This window comes from Pyrgilauda ruficollis, unplaced genomic scaffold (genome assembly GCF_017590135.1).
Source record: "Pyrgilauda ruficollis isolate IOZ18807 unplaced genomic scaffold, ASM1759013v1 scaffold14, whole genome shotgun sequence".
Classification (NCBI taxonomy): Eukaryota; Metazoa; Chordata; class Aves; order Passeriformes; family Passeridae; genus Pyrgilauda; species Pyrgilauda ruficollis.
The window spans coordinates 14,703-38,787 of NW_024512543.1; the positions used below are offsets into that span (position 1 = coordinate 14,703).

General features: G+C 37.6%; 1 protein-coding gene across 1 annotated transcript in view; it reads right to left on the reverse strand.

Annotated features, from left to right (window-relative positions):
- The window catches only part of AQR (aquarius intron-binding spliceosomal factor), a 49,265-nt gene that overhangs the window by 13,004 nt on the left and 12,176 nt on the right, over positions 1 to 24,085 (reverse strand). Inside the window, exons 12-27 of the mRNA XM_041460019.1 lie at positions 23,293 to 23,406; positions 22,427 to 22,530; positions 21,820 to 21,922; positions 20,706 to 20,826; positions 17,745 to 17,886; positions 16,849 to 17,027; positions 14,910 to 15,077; positions 14,311 to 14,480; positions 10,292 to 10,533; positions 8,646 to 8,789; positions 8,081 to 8,150; positions 7,017 to 7,127; positions 4,839 to 4,948; positions 3,389 to 3,524; positions 1,479 to 1,688; positions 529 to 666 (exon numbers count right to left, since the gene is read on the reverse strand). Coding sequence (XP_041315953.1) covers positions 529 to 666; positions 1,479 to 1,688; positions 3,389 to 3,524; positions 4,839 to 4,948; positions 7,017 to 7,127; positions 8,081 to 8,150; positions 8,646 to 8,789; positions 10,292 to 10,533; positions 14,311 to 14,480; positions 14,910 to 15,077; positions 16,849 to 17,027; positions 17,745 to 17,886; positions 20,706 to 20,826; positions 21,820 to 21,922; positions 22,427 to 22,530; positions 23,293 to 23,406 — 2,262 coding nt within the window. The remainder of the gene's footprint in view (positions 1 to 528; positions 667 to 1,478; positions 1,689 to 3,388; positions 3,525 to 4,838; positions 4,949 to 7,016; positions 7,128 to 8,080; positions 8,151 to 8,645; positions 8,790 to 10,291; positions 10,534 to 14,310; positions 14,481 to 14,909; positions 15,078 to 16,848; positions 17,028 to 17,744; positions 17,887 to 20,705; positions 20,827 to 21,819; positions 21,923 to 22,426; positions 22,531 to 23,292; positions 23,407 to 24,085) is intronic.

Genomic DNA, 24,085 nt, shown 5'->3' on the forward strand with positions numbered 1-24,085 from the left:
GAAGAGAAGCCATTTTGTGATCTAATACAGTACATGATCAGTGAAAAATAATACTGAAAAAATTACTGGAGGCTGGCTTTTGTCAGAATAAAAGACTGCATGAAATTAATAATTATAGTCAACACTGCAGAGTGAAAACAGCATTGCATCATAGTTCTTTTTCCTCAGATTGTTAATTTTTTAGGTAAACAAAGCTGTAACAGCCATGTTTTTCTACGCAGTTCTGCCTCTATTTTATTAATCCTATCACTGCTGTTTATCACATAATATGGCAAAATGGACTTTTTTAAAAAGGCATTATTTATCATTTTTGTATATACAGAAACTTAAAAGTGATTTAATTGTTTACTTACAGAAGTTTTATTTTTCTTCAGAAAAATTAAAAAATTGAAACATACAGGTAAAAAAATGCAACTCTCAATGTAGCTGCCTAGATTTGGGGCAGATAAAAAGATTCGTATGGGGTGGGGAATAGGGGAGAACCAACACCAAAATCAAGTAGTACAGTAATACTAAGTTAAACATTACTTTGAAACCTAATTCAACCAGGTCACGTCGTTTCAGAGCAGCATGTGTGCAAGTCATGGCAATGATTTTTGCTTCTTTCACCAACAGGTATTTGGATCTATCCAGGCCACTGCGGAGAAGTTCAAATGCTCTGAATTCCTATGGAGGACAAAAGAAAAGTCTTGGAAGTCAGAATATGAAAAAATATCACTTAAAAAATGAATCCACTCAAACTATGCAGCCACCTTCTTGATATAATTCAACAAGAAAGCTCTGAGGGTATGTACTGTTAACAATCCCATCTGAATAATAATTTGTTGCAGTTTCCAGGTTTAGTGTATTTTGATAAACAATCTTGTAAAAACCTATGAAAGAATTCTTCCAACCTGTACATACATATAAATTTGCAGACAAATATTCAAATAATTCTGAGGAACCCTCTCAGAATGCCCCAAAATTTTCTTGTACTGTATCTTCTTGTTTCCTACTTTACTGCATCACAACATGACATCAAATTCAGTAGTAGAAAGACCATTACAGTTAATATAATGAAATGACACACAAATCACCTTTACCCTAACTTTTAATAGCCTCTTAAGCAATTCTGGCAAAACCAGAAGACAATCTGTTACTTTTAGGTTACCTGATTAAAGGCAACTCACTGTAAATACAAAAACCCTGTGAGGATCAGAGGAGCAGTCATAGGTGAACCAATCCTTGTAATCTCACCAGTGGAAATGGATGCAGAACGGCTGCTTCCCACGATCCAACTAAGAGAGACCAGACCCTTGCCCCTACTGTGTAACATACCTATATTACTCAAAGGTGGAAATTCTCACCTTGTAAGGTAATGAAGCTGCCTAGACATGTATATTTCTTCTAGGATATAGGGAAAATGAGAATTTTGGAATTGTGTAGTTTTTCTACAGGATTAGCCAGATTAGTTTGCCTTTAACAATTACATGTCTTACCTCAAGCTGAGTGAATATTTTCTTAATATGTCTAAAACACCCTTCAGCAATTTCCATATCTTCTTCATATGATTTGCCTTTGAAAACTGGTTGAGGAGCATTTGCAAAATACTGGTGAAAAGGAAAGAAACTGGAGACATCTGCAACGTCTGGCGATTTCCCACCTTTAACTTTCACTTTACTGATATACTCCTCCCAGCGAGACATTACCTACAACAAAACAAGGTGGGTTTATATCATAAGGGTTTTTGGCAATATACAGGCTTGCAGCATAGTATAAAAAAAAAAAAAATTATCACAGAAGTAAGGTATGTCTTATGCAGCATTTGACCTTGTGCCAGAATGACATTTTTGAAGTTCTGGTGGGCTGAGCTTGGCTGGCGGCCAGACACCCACCCAGTTTCTCTCACTCCCCCTCTTAAACAGGGCAGTGGGAGAAATTAAGATAGAAAAGCTTATGGGTTGAGATAAAGACAGGGAGATTGCTTAGCAATCAGCATCACAGACAAAACAGGGAAAATTAATGTCATTTATTGCACATTAAAAAGAGAGTAAGATGGCGAGCAACAAAGACAAAACCAAAACCATCTTTCTTCTCCACTCTCTCTTTGTTCCCAGGCTTAATTTCATTGTCAATTTTTTTACCTCCTCCCTACCCTGAGCAGTACAGAAATAATGGTGCTGTCATTCAAGTTCACAACACCACATCTCTGCCACTCACACCACATCTCTCCTACTCACACTTCTTCCCTGCTCCAGCATGGGATTTAGACAGGCTGCCTCTTCCTTCAGGATATATCCACCTGCTCAGCATGGGGAACTCCATGGGCTGCAGTGTCGCTATCTGCTCTGCCACAGCCTCTCCACTGGCTGCAGGTGGAAAACCTTCTTTACCATGGCTGTCTCCACAAGCTATGGGGAACCTATGCTCTGATGCCTGGAGCACCTCCTCCCCCCTCATTTTCTTCAGACCTGGGTGTATGGGGTTGTTTCTCACACTCCCCTCTCTGCCCTCAGCTCCTGCTGGTTTTTGTCTTCTTCTCAAAGTGGTTTTCACAGAGGCACCACCAGTTTCACTGTGGATTCAGCTTTGGTCAGCAGTGGGTCTGCTGGAGCTGGCTGTATCCTGCCCAGGGCAGCCCTTGGCCTCTTCTCAGAGGTCATTCGTACAACCACCTGCTACCAAAACCTTGCCACGTATACCCAATACAGAAATAAACTTCTTTATTATCTCTGTTTACACTATTTTGATTTAAATGCCAAGTGGGATTCATTTAGGAGGAAACTGAACCAGAAGATGTCCTCTTCAGTATTCCTTGCACTCTTCAACACCTAATGTCCATTTAATGTTATGGTCCACACTAAAGCTAGCCCAGAGTAACTGCTGTAAAAACATACGAAGTAAGTGCATTCAGTCCTAAGTGCCACTCTGTAAGCCTCCTTATGCAACACTAATTGCAAATGTACACCTCATCACTGAAAAATACATGTAGGAGAAATGAGGGACATGCAACATACCATTTTGTACACTGTACATTTGATTTCACATAGGCATTTAAAGCTATAAAAGCCTCCTATCAGGACCATCAAGTAGCTGCTCTAATGCTTGTCCAAAATATAAAGCAGCCCACAAATTTTCCTATCTGAAGGAGAAGCTTCAGGTTAGAATCTTTGCCAGCATTCATGAAGGGCAGCAATGACTTGGTGAGTCAGCAGGCAGGATTTAAAACAATAGCAACACAAGCAAGTCATGCTGCAATTTTAACTTTAGCTGTTACTGTATTGTGAATCACCAAGGAAAATGCTTTTTGCTTTTACTCTCAAATCTGAAAAATTCATTGCAAGTTTTACAAAGTGTTTCGTAATGTATTTAGGTCATACAGTCTCTGCAAAAGTATTTCAGTCCTTACTTGGTATAAGAAAAAGTGGCCAGCTGTTTCACAAGTGTAAGATACATCTCCTGGGACTCCAAGGCTCTCTTGTAACCGCCCAACTTCTCGCAGAAGTTCGAGTCTTCGAGCCAGCACATAATTAACTCTTCCATACCTACAAAACAGATTACATATAACATAATTTTTATTAAACTAGAAATAGTATCTAAGTATCACAATGAGAGATCAAAAAAATCCCAGCACCCTGCCAAAAAATTGTCACAACTATAACCCTGTTCCAAGACCCAAGAATTTGCTACATGCTGACTATTTTTATCAGGTGAGCCCTAACAATTCACAAAGCCAAGCTAATGAGAAATAAAGTTTTAACAGTAGTGCAGCCCACCTTCAAATATATTCCTCAACCTTTACCCCTCTCTCTTGAACTGCCAGAACCCATAGTGCTTGCACAAATATCCCACAGGTCTGGACTTACCTTGAGAAAGCATGAAAATAGACCATCTAGCATCTTAAAGAAAACTCCTTTTAATGATGAACACTACAGTTCAAGGAATATACTAAACTATGGATACTACTAAATAAATATCTGCTGTGGCATCATTTCAGTAAGTTTTTGGCTATCAAAATTCTGGAATAATTTGACTACGTCAAAGCATTCAATTTAAAAGAAAAAAAAATCACAAGGTATTTATTTTGCTAAATACTGAACTATGTATATGTGGGTAGCTTCTAGTGACTATATATATTTTTTACTACAGCTTTTGAACTCAAAGTATGGCTATGATAATCCAGTTCTGGACAGTTCAGATATTTCCAGTGCACGACCATTATACCCCGCTTACATTCATGAATGTGTGTAATCCTACTGACGTCAATTGGACTAACGCATGACAAACATACAAATATTTAGAAGAACAGGTTCTTAAGTCTTTGTACTGACACAGAGTTGATAGTTTCCTTCCATATGTACACTTCAAAATGTGTTATCAATGAAATAAGCAACTTTAAGGTTACACAGTTCAAGAAGAATTCAAAGCAGAAAGTTTAATTCCATGTTTATTAATGCAAAAATCACCATTATAGAAGTGACACCATATTTGTACAAAAAACCCTGTAACTCTAAGAATCCACCTTATCATTCTAATTTCTCTCACAGATTAATTGTATGAAAGTATAAGGGTCAAAAAAATATATAATTATCTATTATCCAAGCAGTTGATTTTGTTAACAAGCAACTGATTGCCTTTAGATGCTCTAGGGAGCACAGCTTCTGTACAGAGTAAGAACCCAAATTACTAAATCTGGTCCTGAAAAATAGTGCAATTTGTGTTACTGGGATTGAGTAATATGAGAAGGGTAAAACTTGTCCACCACAGCTCCTTCGCATGGGAGGCAGAGTGGATTCAACAGAGACATGCTGCTGCCATGTTTATATAAGTGAGTTTATCATTAGCATCTCCTTCCTCACCTGCTGAAATCTTTCTCTGTCTCTAATTCCTCTTCTCCATGACCCAGACGCAGAAGGTGACGCTCATCAATGTCTAGAGCCATGATTTTTTCGAACAGCTGGTTCAAAGCCTAAAGATTGACAAGAACAGGAGAAAAGGTAGTTTTTAGAAGTTCAGAGCCTCTGGCAGGGGAAAATGGAGGAATTACTTGTAAGTAAAGTAGGATATTTTGCCTATTTTAGTATAAATGGAAGCCGAAACAAACAAAAATAATGTTGTTTTAACAAAACAAAGTTAATACTGAAACTCCTAATCTTGACAAGGAAATTAGCCTACTAACACCCTTTTATTTGCATACTTTATACAACAATTACATTTGATTTTACAATTTCAAAATTTAATTCTATCACATAGTTAACTTAGTTGATAAAACTATCAGTTTACAAAACTGTCTCACAAACACCAATTTTTGTATGATGACATTAAACAATTTAACTTTTACTGGACATGAAAGAAGTATCATTTGGTACTGACTGTCAGGTACTGTGACTCTATCCCATTTTGGCTAATTGTGCTTAACTAAACTTCTAGGTGTGCCACATCTTCTACTTAAACTCTTCAGTTCTCTAGTGGCTTACTATCAACTAACTCTATTTCAAAGGAGAAGCAAGCTTGTAAGCACTGGATCATCAAGTTTTGAAAATAAGAATAAACACAAACAAGCTCCACTTGCAGTTGCAAATCATGTAAACATCTTAAAGTGCAGCATCAAAGCACGGGTAACTACCCTGCTGAAACACAGTTAATTTCCCAGGGTACAATTTCAAGTTAATGTCCTCATTAAAGTCTTGTCTAGTAAGAAGAGTCTTCTATCTGCCTCCAAGTATTTCCTTCTTTTTCTTCCCAATGGACATGTTCTCAACCCTTTCTCCCAACTGTCACTCTCCTGCTATCCATTGCAGACTGGCCTGTATTATTCCAGGCTGTAACTCCTCACCAAAACTATACCCCCTCAACCACTCTTTGATCCTGGTTTGATGAAAAATTATGAAAAGTTTTCCAATGGTATGTTCAGTTCAAGTAACTCATAACTGAGGACAGGCTAACCAGGGAGACCAGGAAACAGCTGACCCTGGTTTCCAAACAAATAATTCCAAATCAAATGCAGATTTCATAGAATCATGGAATATGCTGAGTTAGAAGGGACCCAGAAGAATCACCAAGTCCAACTCCTAGCCTTGCACAGGACACCCCAAGAGTCACACCCGGTGCCTGAGAGCAGTGTCCAAATGTTTCTTGAGCTCTGTCAGGCTGGGGCAGTGACCGCTTCTCTGAGGATCCTGTTCCAGTGCCCAGCCACCCTCTGGGTGAGGAACCTTTTCTTAATATCCAACCTAAACCCCCCATGACAACTTCAGTTCACTCCTTCAGGTCCTGTCACTGCACACAACAGAAAAGAGATGCCTGCCCTTCCTCTTCCCCTCATGAAGAAGCTGTAGACCACAAAGAGGTTTCCCCTCAGTCTCCTCCCCTCCGGGCTGAACAGACCAAGTGACCTCAGCTGCTCCTCATACGGCTGCCCCTCAAGGTCCTGCAGCATCTTTGTTGCCCTGCTATCAACACTCTCTAAGAGGTTTATGTTTCTTGTATATTGTAGTGCCCACAACTGCACATAGGACTCAAGGTAAGGCTGCACCAGTGCAGAGTAAAGTTGAAAAATTAAGAGAAAGACTCTTAAAAACTTAACATTATTATTATTATTTTATATATGCTTGAGAATTAGCAGTTACACTGCATTTCTTAGGAATGCAAAGCAAATATTCATCTGAAGAGGCTTTCCCTTTGGAGCATAAAGCACAGAACAACCAGTGTCTGAGAAAGCTAATTAGCAAAAATCTGCCATGCTTGCAATGCATGTGCAACTGTAAGAACCAAGCAGAGACTTTTTCAAAATACTTTTTTACTTTTGACCTCCAACCAATTAAACACATTGAAAACTTCAGATAAATAGTTTAGAACTACACACCTGAAATTCAAGAACTTAATTTCTCATTATCAAACTGGCAAAACTGCACATAAGTCGACTCAAGTTTCCATTGTTAGGAGACAAATGCAATTCCCAAACTACTGATCTCAATACCTACTGCTCTTCTTACATTGCAATTACAGGAAAATTCCACACATGATTGACACTTTACCTGATTAGAGTGGGTAACTATTAGAGTTCGTTGTTCTGGGAAATTATGATAAAGATTGGATATGATCTGGACTGCTACATCAGTTTTTCCAGTACCAGGTGGACCCACTACCTAAAATCAAACACACGCACAAAAAATAAAACCAAACAAAAATTCATACACAATTTATCAGAATACTTTACAACAAAAAACACCAGAGTCAGCTGGGGAAGAAAAAATCCAGAACAATCTCACAATGCACTGACATTACACACTGCTTCCTGGCTCTGGTGGACTTTCAGACCGAATGCAACATACTCCAAAAGACTCCTTCAGACTATTTTTGCAGATTCCTGACTAAAAGAAATATGGTAATCTAGGACAGGAAGTATGGAAGGAACAGGAACTAATAAGAAAAGAGACATCCTCAGAGAAAAAAAGGTAGTTTAGCCTCAGAACAGTCTAAACAGGGGGGAAATAGTGAGAAGATAATCAGGATGCACAATTGAAAAAGAATAAGGTGAAACAGACATAAAGAACAGGAAAAAATAATAAAAATAAAGAGAGTTCATTCCTTCTATTTACTCAGAAATCTACAACTGATGATACAGACAAATAATAACAGTTAATGTTTTCATAGGCTCAGTTCCACAAACACACCAAAATTGACACCTCAGACATTTTAAAGATATCCAAGTATTATACAGAAAGCATCTCAAAATAATTTGTTCAGGATTAGGAACCACAGAATATCAGTTTTCAAAAACATCTACACATAAAATTACAAACTGCTATAAAATCATTCCTGCTTTATTTAAGGACTCTCCAACCACTGCAAAAGCAAATTCAGCTGCTGTGGAAAGCTTTCAGCCACTGAAACACAGGATACAGAGATGTGTTGCCATATGATTTTGTGAGGATTGGAGCATGTTGAGCCTCTGAATGTTAATTTTTCACATCCTTAAACTATTAATAGAAATTACCTCAGCAAGGCTACAGAAAGGGGCATTACTAGTATTTCACTGAATGTATCTGAGGCCAGAATTAAATAACTAAGAGTATAGAATCCTTAAAAACATTCTTACCATAGTTAGTCCAGGCTGCATTCCTGCACGGATGGCTTCAATCTGAGTATGGGTAAATTGAATAGTATTGCTGTAACAAAGCCAAACAAGATCAGATAATCGATAGATTTTGTCAACAATTTTGATAAAAGCAATTGTTTTAACAAGTTGTATTTCAATTAACTGTTTCTATCTTTTCTGAACTACACATTTGCAAACTTTTGCACAAATGAAATCAGCATTACAACTGTCTTTTTTATAGATACAACAGTCTTGAAATTTCTAAGCAAGACAGTAAATTATGTTGTCCACGTGACAACAAACTCCATCTAAAAGCCTGTTTGTCTTTAGTCATTATTTGCAGAGAATGTTGTAAAATTATTTAGGCATTACGTTCCAAATATTCAAATTCCTGAGACAAAAACCACTAGAAGACAGTATTTCTCACTGTTCTTCAAGGGACTTTCTTAACAGATACAGGCAATAGAATATTTTGATTTAAATATAAAACAAACCAGTCTCATTCTGAAAATGAACTGCTATGCATGTGTTATCATTTGAAAATAAGTTCTCATCCATTTTTTACCGTTTTGGTTGATTATATGGATATGGTCCCCTGTTTGGGATAACATGAGGCTCTACAATCAGTGTTTTAGCTTCTTCAGGGTTTTCTTCACTTCCATCCTCTTTTCTTTTCGTTCCTTTACCTTCCTTCATTGGGAAAGTTATCCTGTAACATAATTTAAGGTTACAATTCAAAATGTTCACTATCACATAGACTCTCTCAGAAGGTGATGAAGAATTTTTCTCACCATTAAGACAAACTTTCATACAAGAGGGAAGCAAGTGCTGCAAATGACAAAGTTTTAAGGAGAATAAAGAAAAGAAATGACAAATGAATTGAAGACGCTGATTAAACAAAAAGTCTGTCAAAAGCAGTCTTTTCATAACTGGAAAAGCCAGGAGCAGTGCTGAGAGCCAGCTGGAAAAACACTGAAGACAAGAAGTTCGTAAGTGAAAATGGAAGGGACAGGAAAAAAGTTGTAATAGAACATAAGCTGTGTCAGTGTTCCAAACTATTCCATCAGACGAAGGTTTTTATCCTCCAATTTCAATTTTTTATAGCCTTCTATACATATAAGCAAGCTTCTCTAATTCAGAACCAAATCACAAGTGAAGAAATCCCAATGCCCATCCAAAATGCAGGTATCTGTAGCAGTAATAATCTCTTACAGGACAAATGTAGCAGTAGGAAGAGCAACAGCTCTTCATGAAGAGCAGTATCTCTCTTAATATAGGAACTGAAACTGAACAACAGGTCATTGAGGAAAACTGTGTGTGAGATCTTTTCCTGATACCTTCAGACTATTTTTGTATCATTATATACTGTTAGTGCCTTCTCTACACAAATTCTCCATGCAGTGTTTCCAAAAAAAGTTCAGGAGATTACCTCCCTGCTTTTCAAGATTCAATTTAGCCAAGACAAAAGCTAACTGGTGCAGGGGAAAAGCATCTTTTCCCTCCACAGATTTATTCCTTCACAAGGAAAAGATGTAGTTTCTTCAGCTGAAGGAACTGTTCTCCAATACTATGCACTGTGAAACTCAGTTGTCAAAATTCAAGGAAGTGCACCAGGAGGGACAGAATTGTCAAGTCTAAAAATGCTGGACAATAGCACCACTGAAACAAAACAAGCAAATCTCCTTTAGCTGCCAATGGCATCCTATTTCAGAAATAATTTCTAAAAACAAGCATTATGGGATTTCAGACTTAATCTTTTGTGTTGATTGAATGGTGTTTCCAAAAGCTCAAATTTTAACTGACGTTGAAATTGCTGCTCTTAACTTGTTGTAACAAGACATGTAAGGCAACTATGTAATTAAAATTCTCTAGCCTGATCTTGAGGAGGCTACACACCATAATGCAGAAGAGAGTATTATATGTCTTGATTCTATCTCATACTTTTGTTTTTTGAATATACTCTGTAGGCTGATCTACAAGCAATGCTCTGATGCATTTTTGTACAGAACAGAACAGAAGCTGGTCCTGGGTCTAGCTGTTGTACAGTTAACTCAATCATGTAACTATCTCAATCTTACATATCTAAACATAATCTAAACATATCTCCTTTTTTTAAAAGAAAGAGCATCTCCTTTCAACCCCTGAACATAACTCCACCTGAAAACACGTTTCAGCAAGAATATCAAGAAGTACTTGAAATACTGACATCACCTGAAGGGGGGTACATGCAGATCTGGATTGTCAACAGTGATTTTAACATTGTAGCCAGGAAAGCTAGCTTTTAAATGATCAATGGACAGGAAAGTGTCATTAAAATCCAGCGTTGCAATCTGATTGGGCATTTTTGAATAGTGTGCACTACTCGGGTCTCCGTATCCAAGAATGATGTCATGCAGCCAGTCAGGAACCACACAATCCGTGTTCATCAGATTCCTAATAGTCTCCAGAAGAGCCTATAGATAGGAAAAACCAGAAAAAATAGGATTGAAGAGACTGACTTTTTACCAAGTAAAAATCATACTGAAGATCAATAAAATCTGTTTTAAGAAGATAGAATATAACTCTTTAATCAACAGTGTTTGGTTACATTGAATCAATATACAGATAGTGTACATCTGCAACAAAACACCAGTATCAAAGCACAGAATTCTTAAACTAAGAGCTAGTAAAGATGACCATAATCATCAGTAAAGTCTTCATCCCAGAACACTCACAGCAAGGTAAAAATGCACAGAAGATCCTCATGCAGTTTAAGGTTTCCTCTTACATGCCTATAAATTTCACTCCTGTAGTCAGCTTAAGCCTCCTTCAAGCATTTGCTCTTCACCCACAAATTAATTTATAAAATCATCTGTGGTTATGTAAGTTTTCTCTCCTTTCCCCTCTTGTGAAAACACCAATGCTCCAGACCCTAGACTCGCACAGAAGGTGTGCTTTTTAACTAAGAGGTAGCTGAATTTTAGCCTTCCTGTTGAAGGGCTACTTTAATGGCAAGCCTTGAAGAACCATCTCACTTGAACTTGGCATTTAGACACCATGTATCTGCACTGATTTCCAGATCCTCTGATTTCCCATGCCACCAAACATGGGTGCAAATGAATGGCAAACAGTGCATCAGCCATCCACACCAGAATGTAATACAGAACCTCCAAATGACAATCTTGTAAAAGAACAGTCGGTCAAATCAAAGTACAGAATTTTATTCAGATAGTCTACATTTATTACTCATCTCCAAAGGGTAGGATTTTCTTTTCTTGCTTGTGTTGTATCATTCAAAGAGTCAAGTAATGCGATCACCATCCCTGCTTAGTCAGCCTCTATCAAGGTCCTGATTCTTCCCCACTACTCAGCATGGGTGAGACCACATCTGGAGGGCTGTGTCCAGAGCTGGGCTCCTCAGGACAAGAGACACATACACATGGGAATGGGTCCAGCAAAGAGCCACAAAGATGATTAAGGGATTGGAGAATCTGTTGTATGAGAAGCTAAGAGAGCTGGGATTGTTCAGCCTCAAGAATACAAAACTCAAGGAGCATTGGAGAATTTGAGTGATTTGTATAAAAAAAATGTAACAGGAGGAAGTAAGGTCAATGGAATGAGAGCTCCCTCAGTAGTGCCCTGTGAAAGGACAAGGGGCAATGGACACGAATTGAGATATGGGAAATTCCACCTAAATACACCAAAATATTTTTACTGTAGAGGTAATGCAACACTGGAACAGGTTGTCTAGAACTGGCTATGTAGTTTCCATCACTGGACATATCCAATTTCTACTACACTGTCACAAGATCTTAAGCAAATTGCTCAAGCTGACTCTGCTTTAAACAGGTCTTGGACTAAATAATCTCCAAAGGTCCCTCTGACCTCAACCATTCTCTGAATATGTTTCTTCCAGTCACAGTCATGCTGTGGATTCTGTGACAGACCTGTAAAGCTACTTAGTTGAAGGCATCTTAGCATTTCTGAAGTCGGAATTACTTCAAAGATATATGGATGGACAAATCCCATATTAACTAAAAACTTTTATATTTTTATTGCAAATACAGAACAAGTACTTCTGGCTCAAACATGTATTAAGCACAGCATAATATGTTTGTGCTAATAAAAGAACACAGAAATCAGACAATGTCACATTTTCAGGTAGCATTTCTAAACCCAGTGATCAGTTTCTAAGAGGAAGCAAGAAATATATTCCTAACAGCAAATGCAGTACTTCTACATCACAAAAACTTTGCTTCAGCTCTTCAAAAAGTAATTTCTATGCATGTAAAAATAGTAAGGTTCATTCTTGTAAGAACTAACACTGCTGACCAATTGTAGTGACACAGCGGTGTCACCTCCAGCCAACACACTGTATTTGCACTTTCTCTGCTGTCTCATCTGCTTAATTTACAAGGACTGCACAACAGTTCTCTTGTCTTCTCTCCTACAAGCTCAGCTTTAAACTTCAAGCCGCCTTCCATCTGCTGCATACACTGTCTACACTAATCACAGCATCATCTGGTTTTCTTTTTTCCAGCTGAAGCTAGAGAGGTTTGCAAATGGCATAGAATGCATGCAACTAAACTTGCAGCAATGTGATAAATGTGGCAATACCTCAGATTGTCTTGAAAAATGAAGGTATGAGACTTTCGTAAATGCCAGCATAAAATGGCTTGCATTGGGATTTGCCTGTAAATTACTGCTGCAAGAACACAGCACAAATGATGGCACCACAATGGTCTATGCAGGCTGCAAGCTACTGCTTCACACTAGAGCTGTCTTTCTAGATACAGAAAGAAAAAAAAAGTCCAAGTCATCCTGCCTACCTGTTTATCCATTTACACAGAACTTGCTACAGAATCCCTCAAAATGAAAATCACTTCAATTATGCAGTGCATGATTTTAAGGCACCAAAAGAAATGTAGTTTTTCATTCATGCTGCATTTTCAAAATGGAAAATTCAAGGAACATTAATGATTCAGAGATCTAAAAAGCAAAGAAACTGAGTAAGAAATATTTCAGGTGTATAAAATTATTCACCCTCACAGTGAAGGCGGCCTACAGCACCTTGTGCTACAGTATGAATTTGCCCAGCAGGTAAAAGGAAGTGGCTCCTTCCTTTCTGCTCAGCACTGTTGAGGCTGAATCATTTAGTAGTTTTAGCTGAAAGGAACCTTTAAAGCTCATCTAGTCCACCCCCCTGCAATGAGCAGGGCCATCTTCAAGCAGTCCGGGTTTCTCAGAGCCCTGTCCAACCTGACCTTGAAAATTTCCAGGGATTTCCACCTCTCTGCCCCTGTTCCAGCATTTCGCTACCCTCATAATGTAATGTTTTTCTTATATCTGGTCTGCATCTACCATCTTTCAGTTTATAAACATTTACCCCTTGTACTACCACTATTAGAAAGTTTATCCTCATCTTTCTTATAAGCCCCCTTACTGAAAGGGTGCAGTCAGATCTCCCTGAAACCTTCTCTTCTCCAGTCTAAACAACTCCAATCTCTCAGGCTTGCCCCGTAGGAGAGGTGCTCCATCCCTCTGATCACCTCTCTGTCATTCCTCTGGACTGCTCCAACACGTCCTTCCTCTGTAGGGGAGCCCAGAGATGCATGCAGCACTCCAGGTGAGGTCTTACCAGAGCAGAACAGAGCGGAAGAAGCATCTCCTGCGACCTTTTGGCCGCCCCACTTCTGCTGCAGACCAGGATGCAGTTGGATTTCTGGACTGTGAGTGCACACTGTTGACTTATATCAAGCTTATCATCCACCAGTACCTCCAGTACATCCACCAGTACCTGCTTCCCAGCAGGGCTGCTCTTGATCTGACACACTCCAATGACCAGTAAGAAATTGATCCAGTGACCCTCCCAAAAGCAGACTCCTCTGATTTTCACATTTTGACCTTTTTACTCTTTTTCTTACAGTTGACTATTACATTACGTAACAAAAACATTCCACATACTCCCTTAACCCCAAAGTCCAAATATGAAGGCTTCCCATTAGAAGACTGAAATTATAAACTAATGTTTTATTATATACTCCAGCAAAGTAGCAGTGTTCTGATTTTCAGTGTAAGAGTTATCTGCAGGGGAAAGTAATAACCAACTGACATACTCCAGCCTCCTGCAGGGAAAGCCTAAACTTTGCCACCCAAAAAGCCCAACATATGCATCTAAAATAAAAAAGCCTCAGTACTGACAGCATATTCAGACATACTCTTACCTAAGAGGCAAGGAGCAAGTATCTTACCTTGAAATTGTTTTCTTTTGGTTTTCTTCTCATTATTATATTAAATGTCTCATAGACATCTTCTGCCCCATTTTGGATTGTATTGGTCATGTCCTGCTGATACTGGTTTGGGTCCAGAAATACTCTGTATGTTCTGCAATCACCTTTAAGTATTGGTTTTGGTTCAGGTCCTGCCCATAATTAAACAGTAAGATTAGAATTTGACTCAGCGCTAAAAGCAAAATATTGTTCAAATAAGTGATCCATAATTGTCCCTCAAATGAAATTCAGACATATTCATATGATGAAACTAATTTCTGCATAGCAATGGACACATTTTCACTGCATTATTCTAATAGTTTTTGAACAGAATCTATTTTACTCCTTAACCCAATACTGGATTTATTTAATTAATGTAGCTACAGAAGATTTTACCAGAGGAAACTCGTTAACCTTTCTCAAGCTGCTTATGGAATTGGTTTGTTTTTTTCCATGTATGTAGCCAATTCAATGAGCATTCTTTAAAAGAGCAAAAAATTATCAATTAGGCTGTTAAAAATAAAAAAAAAACAGAGACAGAAAAAAGATAAATCTCTTGAACAAGTTTTGGTATATCATACCTTCTTCAATAACACGCCCTTTCTCGTCCAACATGCCCTGAATTTCACAGCCTCTGACATACACCAGGCCAGTCTGCTCAACGAAAGGCTGTCTCCTGTCAAACCTGGTGCCGTAAGGCTGCATGGGACGCACTGTGATCAGGAAGCAGACGTCGTGCTTGCGCAGACCTGAGCCCCAAAAGGAACAGCCAGTGATTTGACTGAATGGCTTTGTCCTCATCAACTCCTTAACATGTATATAGAAGAATGCACTTAAATTTCTTTTAAATAAAATCCCACCTGTATGTATTTTGTTTTGCTTCAAAATATGCCTCCAATTTAGAGAATAAAAAACCATAGGCCACTGTGATATAATAGATATAAAAAATAGAAGTTGAATGCTTTTTTCATAAGAACAAACATTATTTCAAAATTATTCTTCTCCCAATAATCTTACTCCAGTTATTTCTACCTAGTTATTTTCAATCATCCCTAAAGAAGTGTCACATTAATATCTTATTCTCACTGCTTCCCTCTGGACAAACCTCCAATTCTTTTCCTTTTTTTACAAGAAGTGCAGTGCCTAGAACTGGGCACAAAATCCTAAACCAAGTTACTTATCTACTTAATAGAGTAGGAGGTCACTTAACCAAGTTACTTGTTTACTCTAACATTCCAGTTTATAAATGCCAATATAACTTGAGGTTTTTCTTTTTCCCTCAGCATTAACATGATGCTGGGGAATCACATTCAGCTGTGAGCAATGATGACCTCCGATCTTTCCATTCTGCAGAGGTACTGCCTGATAAATTATTCCCCCAACATGCTTTTGTACAGTGACTTTTTCTTGCTTAACAATCATCCCTGTTGAACTACATCCTACTTTTACAATGCTGCTTCTCCAATTCATTAATGTAATTCTGAACACTAACTTCTCTCCAGTATACTTCAGGAGTCTTAGAGTCTTATGACACCTCCAAAGTTCAGAAAACATGCTGTATTTTTGAGACAAATAATTTCTCATTAATCACCAGATATTATTCAACAGAAGGCAGCTTCACCAAGATCCTGTTACATCAGGCAATGATTTATGAATTCTTCATCTCAGTTTTGATTTAGTCAAAATATGATTTTTTACAAATCACAGAGGCTGTTTTAGTATTTAAAAAGCTGCATGCACCACTATATAGATACCTTCATTACAGTGAATTCTCTGCCATCCTCCTAGATTTCTACTTTTAAGAGAAATCTACAGCCCCAAACTGGTATCTGTTGATTTATCACACAGTCCAGCTTTAGCATTTGTGCTACGTGACCTGTAATCACACTATGCAGCTCCAGCACATTTATCAGGTTTCTCTAACAAAAGAGAAAGGAGTGACATTTACTGATAATACAAGTGTAACTGCATGCTTCTATGTCACTTGCCAACACGGTCAACTAAAGTTCAAATCCCCAAGCAAAAGAAGTGTCGCCTGCAGATACTTACAAGAAACAGAATTTGGTACAGTCAGCACTTCGTAACATTCAAACACACTGAAAACTACTGAAATGGTTTGAATTAAATACAAATCTGTCCACTTGTGTATGAGACAGATATCACATTCCCCATACTTTTCAATATGACATTTTTAGCATACACATTATTTAAAATGCTAAGTTAACTTTCCACAGTCCCTGTAAAGGACAGCATTTTACAATTGATCACTGACTGACATTAGTCTGAAGTAATAAACATTCTGTTCCCAATGAATATCTAAGTAATTATTTCAAACCTCACTTTATGAAAATATTAACTCCTTAAACTTGGAATTTGAGTAACTGACTTCTGAACTGTGTATCAGGATTGACAAACCTGCATCATGGCTTAAAACCTCTTCTTTTTACAAATATATCTACATCAAAATGTATTTGGATGAGCACCAATTTTGAGCACATTATTTCAAAGCATGTTACGCACCTTCCCATTCATCTTTGATGTTATCTCGAACATTCAAATTAATTGTAACATCTGCTCGCACTCGCATGGGCCAGTTTTCACCAATGTTGGGCTTGGCCACCTCCACCACTGTGAAAGAGACAATGGGTTGTGCCATCCTAGCCCATCCACCAAAGACCACACCTCCATATTCTGATAACCTAAGAAATAAACCCCAAAGTTTTGTTAGTCATTAGCTGCTAACAGATTCAATTCTATTTTAAACTATGAAAAAATTTACCCCACAGTAAGTTTTAAGACAAAAGTAGAATTCTTAACTTTATGTGCTACTGAATTAGATTAATGTAATCCTGCATTTTAGAACTGAAGCATAACATAACTTATATCTCAAACAACAAGGGCAGTTTATGCTAGCATTATTCAAAAAAACTCGCAGACGGAAGATAAAGGAAAGGTAACAAAAAGCAAGAACTGAGTATAAAAGATATCACACCAAATAAACCTTTTAAACCAAAAGAGGATTAAAATGTGCCAGATAGAAAACTCAAGAATACTGAGTAACATCTCCCACAAACAGAGAAGTTTATGATGTTTGCGTATTTTGTAATGTCAGCCAAGGCTTAGTACTCATGGAAAATTGACTCATCCATCTTAACACAACTAAGGCTGTTTGTTAGCAACCAGCATACTGCCTTTAACATACCTACAGGGATACATAACCACAAACCCTTAAAATATCAACCCTTGGGATGACAACACCTTATGGAAGGAGTAAGTACAAACCATAGTATCTAGGTAATAATTTTAAACACATTTGTTACTATGAATTTACTATACACACAGTATCCGTTTTTGATTCCTAAACACACTTTGATTAGAAGTGAACTCACTGGTTTGCACCAGTTAATAAATATTACCATGGTTTCATCCTACTGACACTGTCTTCAATGTCCTGTCTGATCTCATAGGTAGACTCCAAGCGGAAAAGATTGAAGTTCCTCAGCAGGTAGTCATGGAGAGTCAAGAACTGTAGATTCAACTTGGGGAGTGCAAGACAACCTAAGGATTTAAGGGAAGAAGGAAAGAGGTATTTGAGGGACAAACAAAAAAAAAAAGATTAATTAATACACTGTTTCTATGAATTCATACATACATACACACTTTACTGTACAACTGCCATAGTTGATATCCTTGGAGATTCTAAAAACTACCCCTTGTATGAACACACCTCTAAAAAGCATGTCTTTTTCAGATTCTCTCTAAAAGAACCTGCACAAGACTGAAGGAATTTTCATCCTTCTAGCACTAATACAGTGAACTACTTAAATATTAAATCCATCAGTGTATTCAGACAACAAAACGAAGTTCAGAAAAATCAAATGCGCAACAAAGTAATGGTCTTTGGAAATGCAACAATTAAGTTAGCATTAAAAAATTACACAGAAGGTTAATAAAATAATAAAAACCATGCAACATCCAACAATTCCCCTGTTCCCATGCTTTATGTTTATTAGATGCCATAAAAACCATTAATGTAGAAAATAGCTTCCAGTCAAGAAATCAAATTTTAACACACATCTCTAAAATTTCTGTTACTGGTTTGTTTTTCAAATAAGAAAGAAAAACACAGGAAGATTAGATCCTACTACACAAGGAGTATTATAACTCCTAGACAGGTCCTAAAGCTTCTTCCATTGTTTTTGGATAGCCTTAGATGCAAATTTTCCATAATTAAAATTCCTGTAAGTTACTCATCTAACATTACTGGACTACTATTCCAGTTTGATACCTATGTTTAAGACCTGTGAAAGCATCTTGCTTATGAAACTTGCAATATCATTGTTGAAATCTTTCTCTGGTATAGGTACCACATATTGACTTTCGCATGCACTGAGATACAACAGCAGTGAAGAAAGGCAGCAGAACACAGTAATTTCCATTGTGGAAAGCCTGATGGTGATAAAATACTTTAACACATTTCCCAACACCAAGCAAGAAACCCTGTCCTATAAAGCTAGTTATATGCACAAAGGGCAGGGTGTGAAGCAACAGCTCCTTAAGGCTACACAGTATTCATCAGAGAGATATTCTTCTTCCCTCACCTTCTAAAAGGAAATAGAAACAATACTCCTAACATTCTTGGGTTAAATTACTCTTACATAAATTTTAGACCAATCTTATTTAGTTACTTTTAAGAACACAAAAAAAACCCTTAAAATACCACAAAACCATCACTGTCTTGTTTGAAACTAGGACAGGAGAATACATGGAGATGAAAAAGAGAAAGTACAAACTAAACTAAGAGAACTGGTCCAAATATTCAGACCAGTCTGACAGCAAAAGAAATACTTCACAACAGCACCATCAATACCATAATTCCAAAAGTTCACCACAGGAGGATATGTTTCCACTAGCAACCAGTGTTACTTGACAAAATTACATTTAAGCATTAACAAAATTTCTTTAATGCACTATTAAAAAGTCACAGTGATGACATGCCCTCTCCTCCTGCCCCACCTTCCCTCTCCCACTGCAACCCACATTGCCATTAATATATTTGGCTGATCAAACACAACCACACAGCACACAGAAGCCAACCACCCAGAGCAGGATGAATGACAGCAGAGCTGCCCTGACTGGCATTTAAGAACCTGAATGGTTCAGAGCATTAGAACAAGCTATGTGCTGGTCACTGAAACAAAAAAGAAAATTAAAAAAGACTTTGTTTATATAATAATTTCCTAGAAATTACAGCAACCTCCCTGTTTCATGGGTTTTTTCTTTTGTTTTGGTTTGGGTTTTTTGGGGGAAAGAGGGGCAGTCTCTTTTTAGTTCCCTTTTTTTTTTAAAGATTAAACATCAGCAGCAGAAGAATCCAAATCAACTTTTAACAAACTGCATCATACTGAAGAAAAATACTTTTTTCCCTCTTTTGGAGCATATCTCTAGATGATATTTGTATCATATCTTGTTGAGAAAAAGGTCCTTTGTTGCCCATAAACCTGCCTATCTAAAGGGGGTCATCTCTTTCTTCTCACTAACACAGTTTTGCAGAGAATTTATCCAAAAAGACTAATTTATGGCAAGCAGCTGAAATTACAGCTTACACCTATGCAAAAAACCTCCTCTAAATCAACACTACACAGAGAAGGGTATGGAATACTGCCTGCCAAAAACCCAAAACAAACTTTATACTATTCTGTGAAGACTTACGTTGTTATTTGAAATTGTCACATTCTAAATTAAAATTTTCACATTTCTAATAAAATTTCTCATGATCTACATTAGATCAACAGTTTTTAAAAGTAGCTAAACAAAAATGCACGTGCTGTTTATTGCAAACCTTAAAATTACATGATTCCTGTTTGCAATACCAGCAGTTTACTTGGTTGATCATGAGCACATTAGGTTTTCAGAGTAGTCACCTTTCAACGAGGTATACTTTTACCTTGAAATAGAAGCAAGATCAGTGGTGTTAATTTCCTCCCAATACCACCTTTTCCCCCTTTTTAGAAAGGCTTTCTTGAACATACTTCAGCACAAAGCACAGAAAACAGCTTTTCTGTTGCTATTTCCAACTTTTTTCACCTTACTTGTGCCTCAGCTGGTAGTACAGCACATCAATTATCCAGAAGCAAATTAACATCTTTGTGTAAAAATAGATTTTTGGATCTGTTTTAATTTCTTTAATTCCACTATATATTTGCTAACAATTTAATCTCAAGAGTTCCTGATTTATAGCTGGAAAAAAACCCCTGATCTTACTCTAAGATACTGGAAGATGCCAAAGTACCGTGTGTAAGTTTCTTGGACAGAACAAACATAATACATCAGAACTCCTTTTTTCATTGCAGCACTTACTGAACTACTAATCATACCTTCTCCAGAGTAATATTCAGTTGGCACAATATTTTCATCCCAAATAATCTTCTCTGTGGGATATAGAGGCATTTGATTGAGCTGCTGAATTTGAGATATTCGTCGCTCATGACGGGAAACCTAAAGAAAGAAGCATTTCAAACCTCTGAGTCAAAAAGCAACAATAAAGATACTTTTGAAACACAGACAATAATTCATAAGACGGTCACTTGCATTTTCTCCATCAATATTTTTCTAATTAAATATTGTAATATAACTAAATGCACACAGTGACAACAAACACATAGTCCAACTACTGGTCATAGTGAAACAATCCTTTGGGTATTCACAAAGTGGCACAACAGAACTGAAAATACTCAGTCAAGGTTCAGCAGAGAATCGACTTCAAATAAAACTTATCTAACTTTCCATTAAAAATATGGTCAGTACCTAACTAATACTACTCATTCAGTAAGAGTTAGTCTTTGTTTCCTCTTTGGGAACAAAAACATCTATCCAATATTATAATATGTTATCTGAACAAATATCTTTCCATGGCAGCCACAGGCATATCACCACCCTCAATACCTTAGAAAACTACATGAACAATTTTTTAAGAAATCAACAACCACAAAACAAACTCATGAATGAGATTTTAAAAAACAGCTATGGTATTCTAATACTGATATCAAATTAGAAGGCTATAGTAGTATTGCTAAATCTTGAATATCCAAAAACCCACGATGTGCATCAAGCAATATTTCAAACTGGTTTGGGGCCCAAATAGGTACTGAATATCTAGATCTACTTTAGCAGATCTTTTTGTTTTTAAATGTGACAAAAACTTTTTCAGAAGAACTCAAAATTGTTTCCAAGGCTCTCCTTACTGACCTAAAAAGACACATATTAGTTTCTCATGGAAACATCCATATTTATGAATAGGCATTTTCAAACACTTAATTTATATGGTATTAAACCCCATCTTAACATCCCAATTACTGCTGCACTGCTGTGGAGCACAGGTGGTTCACAAAACGTTCTAAACGACTACTTGACTGCAGTGTAGCTGCTGGATGTAGCTATGCCTTGAGTTTTCAGTAGAAAAAGTGCAAGCAGCATCAATCATGCTTCTACCAGCAATTCCAGCAGGAACTCCTTCTCGTGGCTCGTGTCCTCGCCCTCGGCCAGCGGCGGCAGCAGGCACAGGTACGACGCCACCTGGTGGAGAACGTTGGAGCTGCACAGAAAAGGAAAACGAGAATCCTCCGTCACACTGAAACCAGAGAGAGCACTTGCCGCAGATGCTTTTTCCTTAAGGAAAACTCCAGCTCCCTGATTCGACCAGAGCTAAACAATTACGGGTCAGGGTTTTAAGTGAAGTTTGTGTATAAGGTGTAAGCTGAACCTCTCACCTACAACAAACATGGCAAGGGGTGGATATTTTTGTATTGTTTCAAGACCTGGCACGGAAGTAAACAACAAAGCATAGACTGCCTTTGTCAAAATACATACTGCTGTCCTTTTACTCACAGCATTTACAATATAGTACAGTTAATAGTGTGGCATGCTTTCATGATTTCTGTTGTAGTTCTTCTACAGAACAGAGTAAAAAAAAAAAATAAACAAATTAGAGGTTAACTACTGGCTATGCACATGAGAAATCAGAAGGAAAAAAGGCTGGAAATTCGTTAAATTTATCATACTGAGAACCAAGAATTTCAATTTCAATTTGCTAACTTACCTAAGAGGTCCAAATAACTTCACCAGTGCATCACGAGTATCTACTGCAGCTACATTTGAGAGTGCGAAGTCATATAACTCTGGGAAATGTGCAAACGCTGCTCTCTACAAAAGAGGAATGCATGAAAAGTGGATGGAAGCATATTAATGAAATTATTTAAAAACAGTTTAACTATTTAGAAAAGCACAGTTTCTTCTGGTTCATAACATGAACCACTCTATAGACCCTACCAGGAGAGAAATACAAGCCAGATTAAATATTCATTTTTCTTTACACCATCTATTCTCTACTTCTCTACTTCTGACACAGCATCTTCCTTACTACACCCTTCCCCCAGCATTTGCTGTCATTAAAATAAAACATAAGAGAGCAAATACATGGCTTTGCAGGCAACTGAGAAAAGCCAGGAACAAGTTTAACTTAACCATGCTTCCTTGAACTGTTCTGTTAAAACTGATGCGAACAATTCTAAAAAGTGTGAGTGAATTTGTTCAAGGGACCACTGTAGGCACATGTGCACACTTGAGGAAATGCTGCCACCTACTGCATCACCACAGGGTCCTACAGCATTCTGCTTTCCCTTCTTAACAGACTTGACAGGAACAGTTCATTTTGGTAACACAAGGTCAAAAATGCTGATGTTTTGCTAAAGCATATTATTTATTCATAGTCACATCCACCATGCTGAAGCATTACATGTCTTCAGTATGGTACAGGCAGTCAAGCTAAAGCTATTCCTGTAACTTAAGAGGGAAAATAAGGAGTTTGATTTGGGAAATAACCTCATGCCTATTCCAGATGCAAATTAGATTAGAACAGCAAAACCAAATCCTCTGTCTCTCATAAGCGCTTCATCCTCTACTTACCTGTAGAGAAGTAATTCTGTCATAGTGAATTGTAGTCATCTCATTCTCTGTCAAAGCATTTCCAGTCTGATCATTGATTTCAAAGCCAGTGTAGAATTTGAGCATATCTAAAAGCTGAGACATCATCAATATAAATTAATGGATTAACAATAACAGACACCCTACAAACACTACGAACAAAACCACAGTTCAAGAGGACAAATGTACAAACAAGAACACCTCAAAGTTCAAGAAGAACTGGACTAAGGAGTGGTATCTGAATTTTATACTTGGTTGATGCACAAAATAGTTTTTGCTAGGTTATCTCATCTGCAAGCCATCAAAATTTCAGTATAGTCCACAAGCAATATGGTTTCTTGATATACTTGGACTTGAAATTCAAACTGATCATGGTAAAGTGAGCTAGCCAGAGGCTGTCATTGAACCCAACTTGCAGCTTCCTGTTACCAAAAGGGAGTGTGACCTTCTGCCCTCTCTGATGGCAGCTCTGAAGTTCATCCAACCTTACAATGGGATTATTTAAACTGGAGGAAGAAAATTATTCAGATGTGCTTCTGCCTTTGTGCTCTATCAATACTGACCCTCAGAGAAAATGAACAAGTGGCACAGACGGGGGACAGCAAGCAGCAGGAAAAGCAGCTGAGATGCAGGAAAGGGGACAGATCTTCAGATCTTGCCATATAAAAAACAATATACTAGCTATGAGTGAGTAAACTGAAGGACAGGAGTGAAAAACAGCTGCACTGCAAAACAGTGTGAAGCCAAAATGAATAAGAGAAGAATGCAGTGGTGA